Here is a 22,750-nt window from a genome sequence, read left to right on the forward strand (position 1 = left end):
TGTAATAAATATTTAAACTTAAGGCTATACTCTTTCCTTTGAAAAAGACTTTACGCTAATTATATGCTAGTCCGCTAGCATATTAGCATATTAGCTCAAGAAAAACAGAAATGAGCCTTTCCCAGGGAGCATGGGGCACAAGGCGGGGTTCACCCTCAACAGGGTGCCAATCCATCACAGGGCACAATCACATACACATTCATACACTATGGACACTTTGGACATGCCAATCAGACTACCATGCATGTCTTTGGACTGGGGGAGGAAACCGGAGTACCTGGAGTACCCGGAGAAAACCCCTGCAGCCAGGGAGAACATGCAGGTTCCGTACACAACCAATCCTGGAGGTGCTGGGCAAACGTGCTAACCACTAAGCCACTGTGCCCCCCTTCCCCCTCAAAATAAAACGTTTAACAAGGTAATTAACCAATACTGAAAACTGAAACTCACAAGGGAATTGAACATAATTGAAAAAGCTAATTAAGCCAACAAATATATTATAGCTTTGTGCTGAACTTGAGCTAAAGGGCATGCTATTTCCATCTGGATATCCATCTCTCTGGCCTTTGACGTCATGGCTGAGATGCACTCCCTTCTGCACTCTAACAGTGAGGAGGGCATCTATAAATACCATTCCTGATGTGGCTTTTTGCCACCCTGCATCACTGCTTGTGTACAACAAAGCTGCTTGCTGAGGTGATCTGCACTTTACTGTTAGTACAGTATAAATGTGCAGTGCCCATTCAGACCTTTCACACTGCAGATGCACACTCTCACACCTTCTTCTGAGCCGTGAATCATGGGTAATATCTATAGAGATTAGAGGAGTGAGCAATAACTCTGGAGCTGCTGGAGCTTCAGCTTTGCACAGAGTTAATTTCTAAACCATATCTAACACATGTAAAGCAACGAACAGGATCTTCAGAACAGATTAGTTGGAAAAGATGTAACAGATTAGGTTTTGAACTAAATTCTCAACAAAGGTCGATCTTAAGGAAATTTGGTGACTTTAGAAGACATGCAGCATTAATTTGTGTGCTGTCTCACTATGGATAGTTAAATATATAGGCTCATGTATTAGTCTGTATTCACCATCAGATTCTTATTAACATGCCTTATAAATCTGTCTATTGACATTGTTTAAGATCAGACTGGTATTTATGTATCTTTTCGTCCAAAACTTTCACTTTTCTTGAGTTATTTTTGCTTCAAAGTTACAGTTTGGTAAACAAATTAGTGCTGTTATTAAGGGAAACTTCTTTCATTTAAGGTTAAAACAGTTTCTCGCAACAAAACACCTGGAATGCTCTTATTACGTCACGGTTGAACTACTGTAATTCTGTGCATGTTGGCCTTCCTCAATCTTCCTTATCTTGCCTGCAGCTTAAATGCAGCAGCTAGATTTTTAACTTTAAAGACTAAAAAGAGGGATCATATTTACCCTGTTTTGGCATCTCTTCACTGGCTTCCTGTTAAGTTCAGAATTGATTTAAAAATTGTTATTTTTTCATATAATGCTCTTTCTGGTCTTGCTCCATAGTATATTACTGACCTTTTTCACCCTTATTCTCCTACCAGAACACTAAGATCTTGTAATCAACTTCTTTTATCTGTCCTCCATTGTCGTACTAAAACAAAAGGTGATTGAGCCTTTTCGATGGATTGTCCCAAACTCTGGAACAGTCCCCCCTTTCACATGAGGCCCACTCTGCCTTTAGCTATTATTAAATCTTCTCTTAAAACTTATTTATATTCTTTGTCTTATGATGTTAATTAATGTGATGTTATATGATGTTTTGTATAGCACTTTGGATCAACTACTGCTGTCTTTAAACATGCTTTATAAATAAAATTTGACTTGACTTTTCTTCCTCCTAATAGTGTGTTAGAAAACCCATAGAAATGGAATGTATTATTAATTATTTACCACAGCGCTGTGAATGAATTCTTGATTCTGATTGATAAGAAGGTGATTCATTTTCTAAAACAGCACAAATTTGATAGTAGTGTTGCCTGCAACTGAAATTACAGGCTTACTGAATATGAATGTACTCGTTCTAATACGTTATCATTTCTATAGTAACAGCTTACACAGACGCTTGTATGATGGACTGTTCATATGAATAGGTTTTGAAAAAAACAAGTGCAACTGTTGATATGGTGAGATTTTCTGTACGGAGACGTTCATTTCAAGACGGAATCAGAGGTAAGCTTAAGTTCTCTTACATGACAAAGCCTTCAGGACAGAGAGCTTTGGTAAAATGACAAGCTGCGTTTTTCATCAAAACAGAGAACAAGAAAGGCTGGTCAGGGAAAAACTGTTTTAGCTGTTAGAGTGTAAGTAATAAGAGATTTTCCAAAGCATTAAATGTAACTCTAAACAGATAAAAGTACAATTTGTCATTCTTTAAAAAACAAAATTGTTACAATTGTTAGTGTTGTCAAATTGTTGTGGTATAAGAGGAATAAAACACGTCAGAACATGCTGTGATAGGAAAATAACTTCATTGGTAACAGTAATTGATGCGTTTTATCAGATCACATCACCCTGTTGTTGATTATTTTTCTATATCTGTGCCCCATTGTGTTTTAGTCCTTACTTATTATTAAACTGTATTAATAAAGATATTGAAATTATATTTGAACTCTGGTAGAACCTTTGAATTGTTATAGGTTTGAATTTTACATACTGTATACAATCAATATTGCATTTTTTATACGTTTTAGCCAAACACTATACACATGCCACAGGCAGCAGGTGGAAAATAGATTCTGCACACGACTGGTGTTATAAAGGCTTAACAAGCAATTGGTGTAACTGCTTTAGACACCATGTAACATTTTTTGGTAGGAAGCCCTTATGCATGTTCAGTGAACCATTGTGCCTTAGGCCACTAATCCTTCTCCACATACACTTATGGTACATGCACGCCTATGCACGCCTCACCACATACGCATTCACAACTTCCTGTTTTTGACTATAAATGTCAACCTGTCGTCTACACCTGCAGCCCTCACACTGCAAGAGAGCATTTCATAAAGGCCACATCAACACACCAGAGACACACCATGTACACACAACAGCTTGAGGAACACCATCATACAGAGAGCACAAAATGGAAAAAAATTACTGCCTTTGTGTAAGGATCTTTATTACAAAAGAAAAGAACACTGAGTTTATTCAACCACACAAGGCTTTTCCAGTAATTCCAGCTGGGTGATGACGTTTCTCCTGGCTTGTTTTGTTCCTTTCACAGGTACTACCTGACCAAAGGATAGTACATACAATCATGATAGTAAATGTTTGAGGGCTGCAGTCACGGTTGCATGCTGTCATTAAAGGAAATAGCTTGTGAGTGCTGTCAGCAAATCTCGCTTGAGCTCTGTAGGAGTCCTTCATAGCAAATGACCTCTGTTCTATGTAGAGACACTTATGTTTACATGAACAGTGCAAATCAGGGACACGGACATGAGCACTATTATAAATAATAATGACTTCAGACACCCTAGCTGATATGTCTTGTTTACGAAGACATTTTGATTATTAAACAGTACAGAGATTCGTTCCTATTCACACACATATTGTATGCCATCAACATGTTGTCTTTTTTGGATCCTGAGCCTGAGATAACTTTCTGAATTGTAGTTCTGCCAATACATTACTGATATTGTTGCTCTGAAAGGATGATGGTTTTCAGCATGGAAGAATCAGAGCAAGCAATGACACCTTAACCTTAATACGCAGTATCTGTCCTTGCTGTTTTTTATTTATTCACAAATTACATTTCCTTGGTACATTTCCTTAATGGGCAGGTGCACTCTGCCTTTCACAAAGAGCGCAGACTTACATTATGCTAAAAATAGCTAATGACTCCCTATCTCTCCAGGAGGAAATGTTCTTTGTAAATGTGTGTGTGTGGGGGGGGGGGGGGGTTTGGGGGGGGCTGGGTATTGTTAGAAAGATAGAGAAAGAGATAGATCACAGAAGGATCTTGCCCCACTTTCTTTATTGTCAAAGACCTCCAACAGCAGCAGGTAGCAGAGGCCACACATAAGAGCATCTCTGTGCTGTGTACAACAGTGTACACAGCAAAATCCCCAGTGTTGATTTAACACCCAGAGTGTTGAATTTACATCCTACAGTGTTTATATAAGTCCATTGTACACAAATGCACACTATGGGTGTTAATTCAACACTAGGGATTTTACTGTGTAATTAATGCAATCTATTTATTGAGCGTTCTCGAAGGAATTCACTGTGCACAATAATACACATGCGTACAGTAGAAATGGAAATTTAGCTGTTGCTTAGTGTATTGTGAGCAGTAGGATCCTCTGCTGCATAATTTCCCCTTCAATTACTACCGCTTTTTTCTTCACTAATTGGCATTAAATAAGACTGATGATTTCTCACAGAAACTTCATGCAGGTCTCTCCTTTAAATTAAGACAAATGTCCTTATTTTCACACAGCATGTACCACAAAGCCCTTGGGAACCTCTAACAAACATCTCAGAAAGCCTGATATAATATCCTAATAGTCTCTTTTTTCTTTACCTAATCCAAGCACATAGGTTTCCTGTTTTGAGTGCCTCGAACAGATTTAAAAGATTTCATTGTAGCCTCCAAACTACTGGTGAGATTTTCAGGCCTGTGTTCCATGTGGATTTTGAGGTATTTCAGCCATTTATGTTGTGTTTATGGTACATAGATACACATGCACTACCCGTCAAAAGTTTGGAGACACTTGACTGAAATGTTTCTCATGATCTTAAAAATCTTTTGATCTGAAGGTGTATGATTAAATGTTTGAAATCGGTTTTGTAGACAAAAATTTAATTGTGCCAACATATTCATTTCTTTCATTAGATAACTAACTTCATTTACAAGGAATATTTTTTAAATGGAACGCTCTGAGCAAAATATTCAGAAAAGCAGCCTGTCATGTATCAAGAAACTCTGGACTCCACTTCCCATCAGCCACTGCACTGCACTAGCTGTCACATGACCACCTGCACCTGACTCATGGTTTGTTAATGAGCACTCGTGTGTATATATAGTCCTTGTCTGCACTGTTTGCTGGTCTTTCGTTGTCCTAGATTCTTGTTGTTTATGTCTTGGTGTTTTGTTTCATGCCACAGTGTTATACCAAGTTGTCTTAGTGTCTTTGTCTCATAGTACGTTTGTTTAAATAAATGTCATTATCTGCACTTGCTTCTGGCTCAACCTCGATACGTGACAGAACGAAAGACCATTTATCAGAAGCAGCAGATCACCAAGATGGACGCCTGGTTAGCAGCATATGAGGAGTGGTATAGAGGACTATTGGAGCAGGGAAGAAGGACAGATGAACTACTCGCTCAGAATAACTGCATGCTAGGCCTGCCGCAGCTGGACAGACCATGCACCAGGCCACACCCGGCGTTCATAAAGGACTATGCCAAGCCATGCCGGCAGGAGGGGGAGTCTGTGGTCGGGGCTGAGACCAACTCCCACCCTCCCTCCCCTATTATGGCTCTCGTTCAACCTTCATGTTCAGTGGAGGACGTCACTCTGCCTCCACGTTCCGTGAGAGACGTCACTCCATCTCCTACCGGACTCAAGAATTCCCCACTGTTCAGCTACCTCAAGGTCGCTCTGCCGTCCTGTTCGGCTGAGGCCGTCGCTCTGCCGTCCTGTTCGGCTGAGGCCGTCACTCTGCCATCCTGCTTCACTGAGGACGTCACTCTGTCTCCATGTTCCGCTAAAGACGTCACTCCTTTTCTTTGCTGCGCTCAGTATGTCGCTCCCCCTTCCTGCTCCACGGAGGACATCGTTCCCCCTTCATGCTCCGCGGAGAGCATCGTTCCTCCCTTGGGCCTCACGGAGAACCTCGCTCCTCCCCCTGGCCTCGCGGAGAACCTCGCTCCTCCCCCTGGAGCCTCGCGGAGAACCTCGCTCCTCCCCCTGGAGCCTCGCGGAGAACCTCGCTCCCGCCTTGAGTCTCATGGAGAACCTCACTCCCCTCTCCTGTCCCGTGGAGGACGTCGCCCCGCTTTCATGTTCAGCCGAGGAAGTATCTCTGCCTCCCTGTGCCGTTGTGCAAGTGGCTCGGCCTCCTTGTTCTGCTGGGGACATTTTGCCCAGGGGGCCAGGACCACCAGATGGAGGACGTATAATTTTGGGCGCTCCGGGATTAGCGCCCTTGGGGGAGGGTTCTGTCATGTATCAAGAAACTCTGGACTCCACTTCCCATCAGCCACTGCACTAGCTGTCACATGACCACCTGCACCTGACTCATGTTTTGTTAATGAGCACTCGTGTGTGTATATGTAGTCCTTGTCTGCACTGTTTGCTGGTCTTTCGTTGTCCTAGATTCTTGTTGTTTATGTCTTGGTGTTTTGTTTCATGCCACAGTGTTATACCAAGTTGTCTTAGTGTCTTTGTCTCATAGTACGTTTGTTTAAATAAATGTCATTATCTGCACTTGCTTCTAGCTCAACCTCGATACGTGACACAGCCAGTAAGAGTCCAGCGTAGGTGTGAACTCCTTTAATGCTGTTTAAAAATCATCTCAGGGAAATTCCTCAAGAAATCGGTTGAGAAAATGCCAAGAATACATTTCTGGAAATTCAAGTCAAATGGGTGTCTACTTTGAAGATGCTAAAATATTAAATTATTTTGATTTATTTTGGATTTTTTTCTCTTTTATCACAACATAATTCCCATAGTTCCATTTGTGTTACTCAAGAGTTTTGATGACTTTATTATAACTCTAAAATATGTAGAGTATACTCTACAACCTTAAAATCAGCCATTGTATTCTCCAGCTACTGCCATATCCATATTTACATAGTCAAATGCATGCACATCTATGAAGTCAGTCTGTCACCTGACAGATATGAGCTATAACCAAATTTCATGGTCACATATTTTCATGTAGACGAAAATATGCTTAGCTATATATGGCCTAAGCTTAAACCTACTGTGGCTTGCGTAAGTATTCACCCTGTTGAACCTTTCCACATTTTGTAGTGTTACAACCTGGAACCAAAATGGACTTAATTGGAATTATGATTGTTTCTTGGTTATTTAATCCCTTCTTTACCAAGTTTTCCTGATTGATTCGACCCCCCCTCCACATGCACACACATATTATAAATATATATTGTGTTTTTCACTATATCTTGGTGATATATAGCAATATGGTGGTCCTGAATATGGTTGGGTGTGAATCGTGATTCAGCACACACTCAGCTTTTCAATTCCAACAGTTATTGAACACAATAATCAGTATGACTATGAAAAGAAAACACAAAATAAAACTCACATTTTTATTGTAAAATCAATTAAAACAATCAGAACTAAACTATTTAAACAAATAACAGGAGCAATAAACCATTTTATGTACTAATAACAGTTACTGGAAGTCTCTTGTGTATATTTGTACATGGTTTTATCCATTGGTTGTGAAAGGTAGTGTTTAGTGAAATGATATCTAAAGTTCTTCCTCTTCTTCAATTTAACATGCAGTTTGAGGCACAGTGATATTTTAAATAGTTGTAAAATTTACAAAGTTTGGTTTATGTACTTAATGTTTTGATGGTGATGCATTGGGACTTGAAGGGTTACAGATGACAATGTGCTCAATGTTTTTTGGCATATTGGAACATATCTAATTACTAGACATGAGTCTCTTGGATTTCCACTACCAGAAAGATGTTGATGTTGAAATGATGTTGAGGTTGTGGTTCCCTGGCAGACCCCCAGTCAGGGCATTTTTCCAGTTTAGACTTGATAGCTTATGGGTCTCAGTTTCCCCATGTCTGGATAGTGTAAAGGTCTCCAAACACACCAGAGTGGAGGTCTAGCATTACCTTATTCATAATCAATGTCACCATAATAAGGTCAACTCCACAATCAGTTTACTAGCTCAGTCCTATATCAGTTTTATTTATTTCCCCTTACAGGGACTTAGGTCATGCAGGTTTCAACCTTTATATTTATTCCCTTGTGTTCATTACATTTTACCAAAGGACTTAAGAAAAAAATTGCTGTTGTGAACCAAATGAATGACATAGTTACATTAAGTATTGTTCATGCTGTTCCTTCTCCTTATGTTCTTACTTTTAGTACACATTCCTTTTCCCTGTAGATAAATATGAGGGGGACACATTTCCTTCTCTCAGCAGCTTTATGGGCAGTAAGTGAGCATAATAGCAAGGAGGACATTGTGTGAATCAGTGGAGGCCATTACAGATGGCTGTTTCCTCCATGTGCCAGGTGATCAAGTGTTTGTGTAATGTTTAGTGGTGAGCAGGAGTGCATTTATGGAGCCTGGATGACCGGGTCATTAGCGTCTGAGTGACTTCATTAGTGAGCCTGAATTGCATGGACCTCTGTTTACGCAGACATTTTCTTTAACTATAAGGAAGGTGCAAACAGTGCAGTGATTGCTCTTAACTTATCAAGAAGCAGATTACAGCCTAATACCAGCGATGTTCTTCATCCTCTGTCAGAGGGACAAGGGACACAAAGAGGGACAGAGTACAGTAGTTGGGGCAGAGGTCAGAAGGACCCAGCTGTTACTTTTATAGACTGATTAAAAAAGAAACTTGAACTATAGCTTCTATGAGGTCCAGGCTGAATAAAATTTAATTCACATTTCATAGACAACGTGTGCCATAAACAACATGAAACCTTACTTCAGAGTTTTAGTATATGTTTCTATAAACAGTGGGGGAAATAAGTATTGAACGTGTCAACATTTTTTTCAGTAAATATATTTCCAATAAGGTTATTCACCGGAAATTTTCACCAGACATCAGTATTAACTCAAGAAATCTGCAAATATAAAGAATTCATAACATTAAAGTCCATAAATAAAGTTATAAATAATAAAGTGGAATGAAACAGGAAAAAAGTATTGAAAACGCTAAGAAAAAGCAGTTCTCCAAAGCAAGGTAAGGCAAGGAACCAGCTGAAATCCATAAGTAGTTAGAAAGTAATTATACCTCCTATCTGTGCAAATTAATATCAGCCGGGTTAGCAAATTGATGGTCTACAAAAAGGCTTTTCATTACCAAGGTGTCACACAAGAAACATCTCATGATGGGTAAAAGCAAAGAGCTCTCCCAAGACCTTTGCAGCCTTATTGTTGAGAAACATATTGATGGAACAGGATACAGACGTATTTCAAAACTTCTGAATCTTCCAGAGCGCACCATTGGGGCCATTATCCACAAGTGGAAGCAACATCACTTTGTCATCAACTGGCCACGCACAGGAGCTCCTCACAAGATTTCTGACCAGGGAGTCAGAAGAATAGTCAGAAGAGTAGCCCAAGAGCCAAGGACCACTCGGAGAGAGCTCCAGAAACACTTGGAGGCAGCAGGTGCCATTGTCACAGAGAAAACAATAGGCAATGCACTCCACTGCTCATGCTCACCCCGCAAGACTCCATTACTAAAGAAAAGGCATGTCGAAGCTCGTTTAAAGTTTGCTCAACTCATTTGGACAAGCCTATGAAATACTGGGAGAGTGTAGTCTGGTCAGATGAGAGCAAAATTTAACTTTTTGGCTGCCATACTACACACCATGTGTGGAGAAGAAATGGCACTGCACATCACCCTAAAAACAGTGAAGTTTTGAGGTGGAAGCATCATGGTGTGGGGCTGTATATCATTGTATGGTACTGGCAGACTTCATATAATGGAAGGAACGATGAATGGAGCCCTTTTCCAGGAGATCCTTGAGAAGAATCTGCTGGCATCCACCAGGATGATGAAGGTGAGATGTGGGTGGACGTTCCAGCAGCAGAACAATCCAAAGCATACAGCAAAGGAAACTCTCTATTGGTTTCAGAGAAAAAAATCAAGGTATTAGAATGGCCCAGTCAATCAGCTGACTTGAATCCAATTGAACAAGATTAAAAGACAATGTGTTTAGAAGAATGGGCCAAAATCACACCTGATTACTGCAGCCCATTAATTTCTTCATACAAGAAGTGTCTTGAAGCTGTCATTAAACAAAGGCTTCTCCAGTAAGTATTAAATTAATTTCAGTTGGCATGTTCAATACTTTTTTCCTGTATCATTCCTCTTTATTACACACAACTTCATTTATGGACTTCAATGTTTGGATTTCTTTATATATGTGGATTTATTGAGCTAATACCAAAGTCTGGTGAAAATTTCATGTGAATAGCCTCATTGGAAATATATTTACTGAAATAAATGTTGATGCATCCAATACTTATTTCCTCCATTGTATCTTTTCTACTGAAATCCTGTTACATTACCTAAATATTACAATTGAGTCTAAACCAGCAAATATCTTTATTAGCAAGCCCAGTCTGCATCCACGTTGCATTCTATGGTTAATCTAATTGTGCGGCATTAAAGGTCTAATGACTTAAAATAGGTAACACATGTTTACTTTCTTCTTATATACTGTAAACCAGGAAGGTTCCAACAGGCTTCATTAAACTCATAAGCAGTTTGCTGTAAGTAGTCAAGTTAAGAGTTGATGGGATCCGGAAAAAAGCTCTCACAAGGCCTAAAAAGGAAAATACTGACCCTAAACCCAGCTGGAGAAAGGTATAAAAGCATTCAGAGATACCATTACCAACAATTAAAAACCATCATTCAGACACAAAAACAATAAATAACTGGAAAAATATATTGTGACTGTGCACATCTGCATTGTCTTCTTGGTTTTATCATTTCAAAGTAAAAGTTATGCAAACATTGCATGTAACTGTACACCCTAGAAGTAATCGTTTTTATGCAGTATAGTATTTTCAGTAATAACAATCTATGTTTTTAGTTTGTGGCCCTCACTGAAACTTCCCATAATATGACAGAATCTCTGAGGCTCTTAAAACAACAAATGCAGCACCTGGCTATTATCACTGAAGGACACATCAGTCCAAACACACACACACACACACACACACACACACACACACACACACACACACACAATCATGATTTCTTTTCAGTTCTTTTTGCTCCTTGTCATCCAGAGTTCCACTACATGTGTGTGTGCGTGTGTGTGTGTGTGTGTGTGTGTGTGTGTGTGTGTGTGTAATGATGAGGACAAGGCCTGCAATATGACGCAGCAGCACTGCCCTGACTGCAGATTCAATTACAAGTGCGAGTAAACACAGCTTTTTTTTCAGAGATGAATTTAATGTCAGCAGTAAATGTCACACAGAATTTAAGAACAAGCTCTTCAAGAAGCACAGACAGAATTATATGTCCTTGTTTGGTCATTATACAATGCAGGAATGGGCTTTGCCATATCCCAGTATCTTATGTGTTTTCTTTGTCTAGATTTTTTTTTTTTTTTTTAAACAAAAAAACAATACCCCCTACTTAATGGATGACGTACACATTATATGGAAACTGATTTATTGTCAAATTATTTCAGTCATTGGAGAAGATATAGCAACTTTAGGAAATTTACAATAGTGTAAACAATTTGAATTTCTGCAGAAACAGAAAATCTTATAAGAAGTCTTGCAGCATTTCATTGTCTCAGGACCACTTCATTAGCACACCTCAACACCTGCTCATTTATACAATTATCCAATCATCCAGTCATGTTGCAGCTGCATAATGCATAAAATTATACAGATACAGGTCAAGTACTTAATGCTAATGTTCACATCAAACATGAGAATGAGAAACATATATTATCTTGGTTGCTTTGGCATGGTTCTTGGTGCCAAACAGTTTGGTTTAAGTATTTCTGAAACTGCTGATCTCCTGGGACTTGCACACACAACAGTCTCTAGTATATACATAGAATGGTGTGAAAAAGAAAAAACATCTAGTGGCACTGGATGACTGCAGACAGAAATGCCTTGTTGATGGGAATGGTTACAGAGGTTTTCCAGAGAGCTTATAGCTGACAGGAGGTCTACAGTAACACAAATGACAATTCTTTAACTGTGGTGAGCATCAAAGCATCTCCGCATACATAACACATCACGCATTGAGGTGGATGAGCCAAGAAAAGCAGAAGACCACATCGAGTTCCACTGCTGTCTGTCAGGAACACAATCAGAGACTACTGTGGACGCATGCTCACTGAAACTGGACAGGTGAAGATTGCACATTTTGAAGGTATATTAAACCACTGCACTATACAAAGCTGTTTTATATATTTGTATATAGTCGGGATGTCTTGAATGGACTTCTTCAGATTTTGCCATGTGTTTCAGTGGGATTGAGGTCAGCACTCTGACTTGGTCCTTCTCTTGTTGTTGATTTATTTTTATATATTTTAGTTTTACCTCATGGAAAGATGCCTTAAAATTCATTGAGTTCATTGGTCACAGGTCCCCCAGCTTTAAAGCAGTAAAACAGGAACATGCCTTTATACCTTTTCCAAAGCATTCACATTTTAGGTTAAATTTTGGTGTTTTTATGCAGTATTTTATTTTTTCCAAATATAACCCTAGGTGTACTTCTTCAAAAATCTCAATTTTGTGTCTAATCTGTCAACAAAACATTATAGAAGGATATAACTGAATACAACTACATTTACAATTAACACATAATGTGTTCTAAACAGATACAAATGCAGATACCAATAGGTGGCACTATTTTTTTTTTTTTTTTAGAAAGCTTGCCCCAATACAGTTCACAGGGCCTCTGGAGAAGACTAAAATTATTCATCTGGACTGGGATCCCATGTGACATAATTAAAAAGCCACACAAGTAGGAGGTTTTTACTTATATCTTGCAGGACAAACAAGACCACGTTCAATTACCATGAACATGCTGGATTGTTCAACACAATTACAAGGTACATTCATTCATCCTTAGAAGCTGCCTGGTCTGGGTCATGGTGATTTAAATTAGATTACTAGCTTGTTTGAATTTTGTGAAATAGAATCAACTAAATTTATAAATATCAAGCACAAGTCCATGCACATCTCTAGTTCATATCAATTATAAATTTCCCTGGACATAATGGTTAAAAAAAATACTTCCTGTTTAGACCACACCTACTTTGGTTTTAAATTCGAATATAAATAAATATATGAATATTCAGAGCAGTAAACAGATACAGATAGTGGCATTAGAGGTACACCAATTAATCAGAATTGCTGTGGAGCTTCAAGGTCTATATCACACGTGAAATGGACAGCAGTGTATTTCTTTTTAATGTGGGGTGCTTTTTCTGTAGTAAACTCCCTGTCTAACATGTTCCAAGCAGACTGACAAACGCAGTTAGAGATACCTGTAGATCCTTTTGCTAGGTTTCTGTCAATTGCTTAAGGATTTTATGTGTCTTGGCTCTGATCTTTGTTGGATGTACACTCCAAGTAGGAGTAAAGCACAGTGGTGCTCAGTTTCTTCTGTTTGTAAACTATCCTCCTGACTGTGGAATGAAGAAGTCCCAAGCCTTTAGAAAACATTTTGCAACCCCTTCCAGCTTCAACAACTTTGATTCAAAGGCCCTCTGAAATCTTTTTGAATCAGCAGAAGCTGGAGAAGAGCAGATTTGTTATTTTAAATAATGGTTCAAACATATAATTTTGCTATAAGTGGTCATATGTATAGTCCCCTTCTGAAACTATTGGAACAGCAAGGCCAATTCATTTGTTTTTGTTGTAGACTGAAGACATTTGGGTTTGAGATCAAAAGGTGGATAGTTTAAGATTTCAGATTTTATAAACGTGCCACCCTAGAAGGTGCCTACTTTATAGCTTTATCATTTTTACTACACTACACAATAGTATGGCACTAGAGAGAACACCATACCCATGGTGAAGCATGGTGGTGACAGCATCACGCTATGGGGCTGCTGCTCTTCAACTGGGACTCTAGTCAAGATAGAGGGAATCACGGAAAGCTCCAAATACCAATATATTTTGGCACAAAACCTGCAGGTCTGTGTTAGACAGCTGAAGATGAAGAAAAAATTCCCAATACAGCATAATAACGACCCAAAGCACAAATCCAAGTCAACATAGGAATGGCTTCAGAAAAAGACAATCAAAGTTTTGGAATGATCCAGTCAGAGCCCAGATGTAAATTCTACCAAAAACCTGTTGAATGTGTGTTGACCCATGAAACAATCCAAAAACTTTAACTAAAAAGCAATGTACAGGGTGTTTGTTAAATAAGACTGGTTTTATTTGTCATGATTAGTCAGATCAACTTTAGATTGTGCCATACATACATTAAAATGGTTTAACAGACTTAGTTTCTCTCTCATCAATCTTTTCAAAAAATCTTTTAAAAAACATCACTACATTATATTTTTATGTGAATGATGTAATTGTAAAAAAATATTTAGTATTAACAGTTTATGCTTACTAGGAATATATATATTATATATATAATATTATATATATTTTTTTATTTTATTTTATTTTTTATTTCAAACTCAATAAAAATATAAAAGACATGGTTATGATGATTAGTCATGGACATAGGTTAATTCCATTAGCATAACTGATTGAAACATATAACTTCATGTCAGTTCATGTTGACTCTCATCCTGGTGTGAAGACTCTCAAGGACCTGAGATCTATTCTTTCTCCAGTCACAGATCTCCTCATAGACACACGATGTGCATTTCCAGGCCTCTTCTATATCCACCCCCTTGGGCTCTCTCTGTCCTCTCCAGTATTCCAGGTATCCACGAAGCTCTGCCCTCAGCTGGGACTCGTCAAACTGCACCAACACGGTGCCAATTATGTTACTAGAGCCCTGGTGACAGTATTCCAACTGGAGCACGTCGATGCATGGCAGATCAGAACAGGACAAAGTGAGGAGGAAAGCATCCAGCAGTTCGCCAAAAGTGACTACATTTATCCCGACGTTTGTAGCGTGCGTTATGACTTCAGCTCCAAGAGCCTGGTAGGCTCTGAGTTTGAGGTGCTCCAGAACGTGCTCTTTCTTCACTTCCCCCCTGACCAGTGCATCAAACAGAAGCTTATACAAGCCCACCTACCATACATACACAGAAAAGACAGTCAACGGAGCCAACACAGGCAGTGTGAGAAATGTAACAGGATAGAAGTCTCTGTCTGTGAAAGTTTTCAGAAAGCCGCCTAATTTTGAATATCAATTATTAGACATTTGGTGGCTTCTCTAGACACAATACTAATACTGAGCTCAACTTGTAAATGTATCTTGGACTTCCTCCATGCTATTTTATATTCTTGTGCATGTGGAAATGTAGACCACAGGAATTCAAAAGGGTTCAAAATCTCCACACTGGGATGATCATTGAGAAACACTGGCTTTGCATCCTTTTCTTTGTTGATTTAGAAATATGTTTGTTGTTATTATATTGCCAAAAGATCCATCTCTAGCCTAAGTCTAAACCTCCTGCCAGAGACAATAAACCAGGTCACTGATTAAGTGTCCTAGTACATAGAGGAATTCATGATACCATCAATTCTTCACAACAACCCCTGAACCACCATCCAAAAACAGCCCCAAAGCATCAAAGATCCACCATCAGATTTGATATTTTTATTGCTGCTTTTCCTTGTGTATAGTCCTCTTTATTCAACAAACAAGATGATAGTGGGCTTGGCCAAGTTCAGTTTTGGTCTCATCTGACCACAACACACGATTCCAAACATAGTTAAGCAGGCTGCTATAAGGAATGGCTTTTTTCATGGAACCCTTCCAAACAGCATGTTGGCAGGGAAGTGGTGTCTAAAAGATGGTTTTGAAACTAAGGAATCAACTAATTGTACAATTGAAAAATTGTAATCTTTGGGTTCTTCTTTATCTCCTTCACTTTTTCCCCTCACTGTGTACTGAAGCAGTATGCTCATGTAACATCTACCTAGCAAATATTCAACTGTTCCAGGCTATTGAAACTTTTTATGGTTCTGATTAGGCTTCATTTGACTTAACTGCTTTTCATGTATATTCATATCATTATCTGTCTCGGAGTGTTGAAACTCTGTTTTTTCCCCTCGATGATGGATAGTAAATGGATTTTATGTGTATGCAACCTCAGAGTTAGAGATTCTGGAGGCTAGGAGCAAGGTGTCAAGTTTGCCACATACAGCATGATTTGAAAAACATTATTATTTAAAATAGAACAGAGGAATGCTAAGTAGTTACACAAATTTGTTGACTGGAAAATTTGAATCATTCTGTGTCACTTTGCTGATTCTCTTGAAGGGTGACTATAACTCTGTTGGAGTTGATGGTATTTACAGTATAGCAGGTCAATATAAGAAGAAAGAAAGCTCGTGGGAGAGAAAATATTTCACACACCTGAAAGCGATGGCCGAAAGCCTGGGAATCACCAGGCAGAGAGTCCTGCTTGCGAGTCTTCAGATCTTTCAACACCAGCTCCCCCTTCTGGTTATAACTCAGCTCATCAATGACGCCCTTAATGTAAACTCCTTCTACTACACCGAATACTGGAAGCTCACGCACACACTGCCCTGAAGCCCCATAAAAACATACACAAAAACAGATGTTTGGACAAACAAGATAACAATCTAACTTGAGCAATCTAAACTGGCATTCCATGTTTAACAGCAATTACATCTTCTTGCTTTTCGAACTTACCTGTCTCTAACAACGGAATCATATTTAACATGCTGATCAGACTAATGGCCACAGCATCCTCATGGCTTTGGATATTAATCTGTACGACATCATGGACCTCCAACTCTGTGTGAGTACAGATATACAGCATGGAATACATAGGTTACTACTAGTCTAAGACAAAACAAAAATAGAGCTTTGCTAAACGTGGCCATTTTCACCTCTTGCTAGATGAATGCTTGCACCGGTCTTCACCTCAATTCGCTGTTTATCTTTTTTCTTGATCTGGGGTTTCAGGAAGCCATACACAACTTTCTTCTCACACCAGGTCTGCTCCGACAGCAGGCTGACAGTCAGGTGAAGCTTCCCGAAGCGCAGAGGGATACAGCCGTCCTTAGCATCTCTCTTCCTCTTCACACCCGTCTCCTCATTTCTCTTAGCAGGACTCTGCTTTAACTTCTCCACAGTGCTGCAAGTGAGGATAGACACATGTAGTATTTATCAAGTACTGTACAGACGGGAACTGCAGATCCCACATCAGCAACAAAACTGAAAACCTGTTGTAAATTAAGAAAGACTGTGTTAGCTCCTGAGGAGACACTGCACTGTCAATTACGGCTATCTTTTCTCTCGATGCATCAGGTTTGTTAATTAGCTCATTGTCAGGATCAGATTTGTTAAAGGTGCGGTAAAGTATCCAAAAGTTTTACACTTACAGTCACAGAGCACTTTATTAGGAACACTATGCTATATATTATATATATTATATTATATATTACAGAATTTACAGGAACACCATGCTAATACTGGGCAGGGCCTCCCTTTGACCTCAAAACATCCTCAATTCTTCATGGCATGGATTCCACAAGATGTTGGAAACATAACTTTGAGATTCTGGTCCATGTTGACATGATCGCATGATGCAATTCCTGCAGATTTTTCAGGTACACTTTCATGCAGTGAATTTCCCGTTCTACCACATCCCAAAGGTGTTCTATTGGATTCAGATCAGGTGACTGGGAAGGATAGTAAAGAACATTAAACTCATTGCCATGTTCATGAAACAAGTTTAAGATGACTTCTGTTTGTGACATGATGCATTATCATGCTGGAAGTGTGGCCATGAAAAATGCACATGGTCAACAACAACATCCAAGCAATGACTGATTAGTAAAATGGGTCCAATGTGTGTCAAGAAAACATTCCCCACACCATTAAATCACCTCCACCAGCCTGGACTGTTGACACAAGGCAGGTTGGGTCCATGGATTCCTGGCTGGGATGCCAGTCTATCACAGGGTAGCATGCACAAACATTTGCACCCAGGGGTTATTAAGCATCACCAATCCACCTACTGACTTGTTTTTGGGAGATGGGAAAATGGAGGAGAAAATGAGAAATTTTCTCCAGAGAAAATGGAGGAAACACACAGACATAGGGGGCACATGCGAAACTCCACAGAGTAATCCCGGGCTCCCACTGTATGATTTTGGCCACGATTTTAAACAACATTTGAGAATACTGAAAGATTCCTATAATCCTAGGCCAAAACCTGTAGTCTTTGATTGCTAGTTTGACGCATTCCCCGACATCTGATTAATGGCCATTGTGATCAAATTTTTCCTCCGATTAAATTCTGGCAGTGTCAGAAGATTTGAGGCACGGTCCTGCAGTGTGGCTTCTCCTACTCCATACGAGTCTTCTTGCGCACGTACGTTTTTCACGTCTTGACTGTCATACAGTCTGACATTAATGACAACTGAGATCCTATAGTGTGACATGGCTTACAGCGGGGATCATGCTCATACAGTCTGACAAGCAACAGTCACAAACAACTTTTAAAAATTGCACAGTGTGCACCCGGCTTAACACAAGCTCAGGATCAAACCGGAAACCTGGAGTTGTGAGGTGGCGATGCTACCTGCTGCACCAGCTTCCCACACGAAATAAATGATATAACATTTCAGTAACAATATAAACAGTTAAGTGATGTAACAACTAGAAACCATTTAACAAAGATTTTGTTCACAGCACAAATGAACTATCTGCATTTGGAAAGAAACTGGTGTTCGTGAGAACAAATCTGCTGTGCTAATACCCTCCACAAAATAAGAATCAATCCTTGGTAAGGACTTGAGTGTGAAAACACTCTATCTATGCAATATTTACAGGCTCTATAAGTGGCTGTCTATATCTTTCTAAGAGTAAATACCATGTAAGATGTAGAATTCCTTACCAGAATCATGATAATTATATATATATATATATATATATATATATATATATACACAGTATCTCACAAAAGTGAGCACACCCCTCACATTTTTGGAAATATTTGATTATATCTTTTCATGTGACAACACTGAAGAGATGACACTTTGCTATAATGTAAAGTAGCGAGTGTACAGCTTGTGTAACAGTGTAAATTTGCTGTCACCTCAAAATAACTCAACACACAGCCATTAATGTCTAAACCGCTGGCAATATAAGTGAGTACACCCCTAAGTGAAAATGTCCAAATTGGGCCCAATTAGCCATTTTCCCTCCCCGGTGTCATGTGACTTGTTAGTGTTACAAGGTCTCAGGTGTGAATAGGGAGCAGGTGTGTTAAATTTGGTGTCATCACTCTCACACTCCATCATACTGGTCGCTGGAAGTTCAACATGGCACATCATGGCAAAGAACTCTCTGAGGATCTGAAAAAAAGAATTGTTGCTCTAAAAAAGATGGCCTAGGCTATAAGAAGATTGGCAAGACCCTGACACTGAGATGCAGCACGGTGACCAAGACCAAACAGCGGTTTAACAGGACAGGTTCCACTCAGAACAGGCCTCACCATGGTCGACCAAAGAAGTTGAGTGCACATGCTCAGCGTCATATCAAGAGGTTGTCTTTGGGAAATAGACGTATGAGTGCTGCTAGCATTGCTGCAGAGGTTGAAGAGGTGGGGGGTCAGCCTGTCAGTGCTCAGACCATACGCCGCTCACTGCATCAAATTGGTCTGCATGGCTGTCGTCCCAGAAGGAAGCCTCTTCTAAAGATGATGCACAAGAAAGCCCGCAAACAGTTTGCTGAAGACAAGCAGACTAAGGACATGGATTACTGGAAACATGTTCTGTGGTCTGATGAGACCAAGATAAACTTATTTGGTTCAGATGGTGTCAAGCATGTGTGGTGGCAACCAGGTGAGGAGTATAAAGACAAGTGTGTCTTGCCTACAGTCAAGCATGGTGGTGGGAGTGTCATGGTCTGGGGCTGCATGAGTGCTGCCGGCACTGGGGAGCTACAGTTCATTGAGGGAACCATGAATGCCAACACGTACTGTGACATACTGAAGCAGAGCATGATCCCCTCCCTTTGGATGCTGGGGCGCAGGGCAGTATTCCAGCATGATAATGACCCCAAACACACCTCCAAGATGACCACTGCCTTGCTAAAGAAGCTGAGGGTGAAGGTGATGGACTAAACCCTATTGAGCATTTGTGGGGCATCATCAAATGGAAGGTGGAGGAGCACAAGGTCTCTAACATCCACCAGCTCTGTGATGTCATCATGGAGGAGTGGAAGAAGACTCCAGTGGCAACCTGTGAAGCTCTGGTGAACTCCATGCCTAAGAGGGTTAAGGTGGTGTTGGAAAATAATGGTGGCCACACAAAATATTGACACTTTGGGCCCAATTTGGACATTTTCACTTAGAGGTGTACTCACTTTTGTTGCCAGCGGTTTAGACATTAATGGCTGTGTGTTGAGTTATTTTGAGGGGACAGCAAATTTACACTGTTATAGAAGCTGTACACTCATTACTTTACATTGTAGCAATGTGTCATCTTCAGTGTTGTCACATGAAAAGATATAATCAAATATTTACAAAAATATGAGGGGTGTACTCACTTTTGTGAGATACTGTGTGTGTATACATATATATATATACGTGTGTCGATTTAACATGTTAATTTAGTGTGAATAATTATGTAATTATGGAAAAAATAATGTGTTAAAACAATTAACACATTTATGATGCCGATGGCGCAGACACCAATGCAACACCAGTCCCATTCACAAGGCGCAAGATCTTCTCGTGATAAAAAGACGTAATGAGAAAATAGCTTTTTGTTACATTGAGAATATTATTGAGAAAATTAAGTCGAGATCAAGAGAAAACAACTATTTTGTTATGTCGAGATCATAAGAAAACTAAGTTAAAATGACGAGTGAATCCAGATTACAAGAAAACAAGAAAGAAAAAAAAATAAAATAACAATGCATGGCCGCTTAGGGCTTCCGTAGATTGCTGTGGACTGTAGGCCTGTCAATATGGTGGAAGGGGGTCAATGGAAGCATTTCAAATTACGTTGTCCGATACAACCTGAAAGTTTATGTGTAATAAATTCTACGTTTAATCAAATAAAAGTATATATTTCTTTCTAAAGCTACTTTTTGTAATGTCTATTCGGTGCTTTTCTCATCTAACACAATAATGACTTTAAATTAGCTTTTGGTGGGTAATTTCTCTGTCAAAATTGATGTGCGATGAATTGTGATTGATTCTATAAATTTATCGGCACATTGTGTAATTAATTCAATTACAATTATTTTATTTCCATATGCAGAACAGAATTGTTTTCTAAATGATAGTGACTTACTTGAACAGTGATGGTGTGAAAGTGATGGAATGATCATTCTGAGTGTCACCACTGGTGGCACTGGAACTGGGTGTCTGAGAGGATTCTTCTGAAATTTTACAAACACAATCATATGGCAAGAACTGAAGCAGGTTTACTGTAGTAACAAGATCAATGTGGTTTAAAACACTGGAAAAGGGCACTATCTTTTTCGATGGGCAGCATCTCATGAATACTGCATGGTGGGACCTGGCCAATTCTGGCATCCCTACAATAATTACAAGTAATTAAAATACCCATTTTACATACCAGTAATTAAAACACCATTTTAAATGGTAGTTTTACTTTTCTTACTTTTCTTTTTGTTCAAAACATCGATCATGTGATTAGTCCTACAAAATGGTACACCAGCGCCATCTTGCGTTTAGACAAATTCATGAAAATTTACTCATGGCGCAGCATAATATCCTCAGATATATTGCATGACTTGTTTACCTGCTGCGAATAAGCAAATAGATAAATAAAAACAACAAAATGGCAGATTTGTAAATTAATAAGAATCAGAATTAGTAGACACGCAGACTAAGGCTTTTTAAAAGGCTTTTATTTTATTTGTTTGTTTATTTATTTATTCATTCATTCATTCTAAAGGGGGCTTCTGTGCAATCCCACATAAACAGCTGTTATTTACCGATGCAGAAATGTTCTGACTGAATATCCAGGAGTTCAGAGTCGCTGATGCCGTCCCAGTCTCTTTCCTGCTCCATGACCACTTTCACGTGACACAACAACGCACGCGCTTGAAAAGAAACGATGCACCTGACATCTGTGGAAATACTCAAACTGGGATATTAATCCACGATTACGGTGATGTTTGAAATGTTTAAATATATTCTCTCTCACCTCGTATTTCAGTGTTTTCACTCCACTATTGCGCGGGTCTTGTCCAGACTTGGTCCCTATTTAAGACACGCCCTGATACTGAATTGCACGCCCATATACTCTAGGACACGCCCACGTGGTTTACAGTACGTTTACAGTGTGTGAGGCTGAATCGTTGCATGAAGCATTTGTTTTCTTTTGTTATATTTTATAGCAATTTAATTGTGCTAATTAGGGTATAAGTAGATGTACCGTCTGTTACTGGAATAAAGTTGGTTTGACGTTGGACGTTCGATATTAGCGGATATGCGGAAATTAAGGGACCGTCTCTAAAGTTACATACAACATTGTTAAACACGTTTCTAACTTCAATAGCATTTGAAGGGAATGATGTACAGTCACACAACCAACTGTAAAATGTTCATCTAGGTGTCACCTACAATGCAAACCTTTTAGATTTCTGATATGTATTAAAATAAGCTATTAAATCATATGTAAATATTGCCATCTATTTCACTAATGCATGGGGTCATACACAAAATATACCATAATTTAAAGCTCAATAGCATTTGAAGGACATGACTTACACACACACACACACACACACACACACACACACACACACACATATATATATATATATATATATATATATATATATATATATATATATATACATACATCTTTAATACAGCATATCCTTTTCAGGGTCACGGGTAACCTG

The 22,750-nt window shown here is 39.2% G+C and overlaps 1 protein-coding gene across 4 annotated transcripts; it reads right to left on the bottom strand.

The window, feature by feature from the left end:
• Positions 1–14,109: 14,109 nt before the first annotated feature.
• On the bottom strand, positions 14,110–22,297 carry exo5 (exonuclease 5). Of its 4 annotated transcripts, none has more exons than XM_053647568.1 (7): positions 22,048–22,296; positions 21,836–21,970; positions 21,166–21,253; positions 16,744–16,991; positions 16,544–16,648; positions 16,244–16,416; positions 14,110–14,950 (listed from the first exon to the last, which is right to left on the bottom strand). In XM_053647568.1, exons 2-7 carry the CDS (start codon positions 21,909–21,911, stop codon positions 14,477–14,479), a joined length of 1,164 nt encoding a protein of 387 aa, XP_053503543.1. In that variant the 5' UTR covers positions 21,912–21,970; positions 22,048–22,296; the 3' UTR covers positions 14,110–14,476. The 4 variants fall into 4 exon arrangements, with proteins under 4 accessions (XP_053503543.1, XP_053503544.1, XP_053503545.1 ...); XM_053647569.1 differs by having other exon boundaries at positions 21,836–21,987; XM_053647570.1 differs by having other exon boundaries at positions 21,166–21,250; positions 21,836–22,297.
• Between the last annotated feature and the right edge of the window lie 453 nt (positions 22,298–22,750).

The sequence above is a fragment of the Ictalurus furcatus genome, chromosome 17, assembly GCF_023375685.1.
Source record: "Ictalurus furcatus strain D&B chromosome 17, Billie_1.0, whole genome shotgun sequence".
NCBI classification, from domain to species: Eukaryota; Metazoa; Chordata; class Actinopteri; order Siluriformes; family Ictaluridae; genus Ictalurus; species Ictalurus furcatus.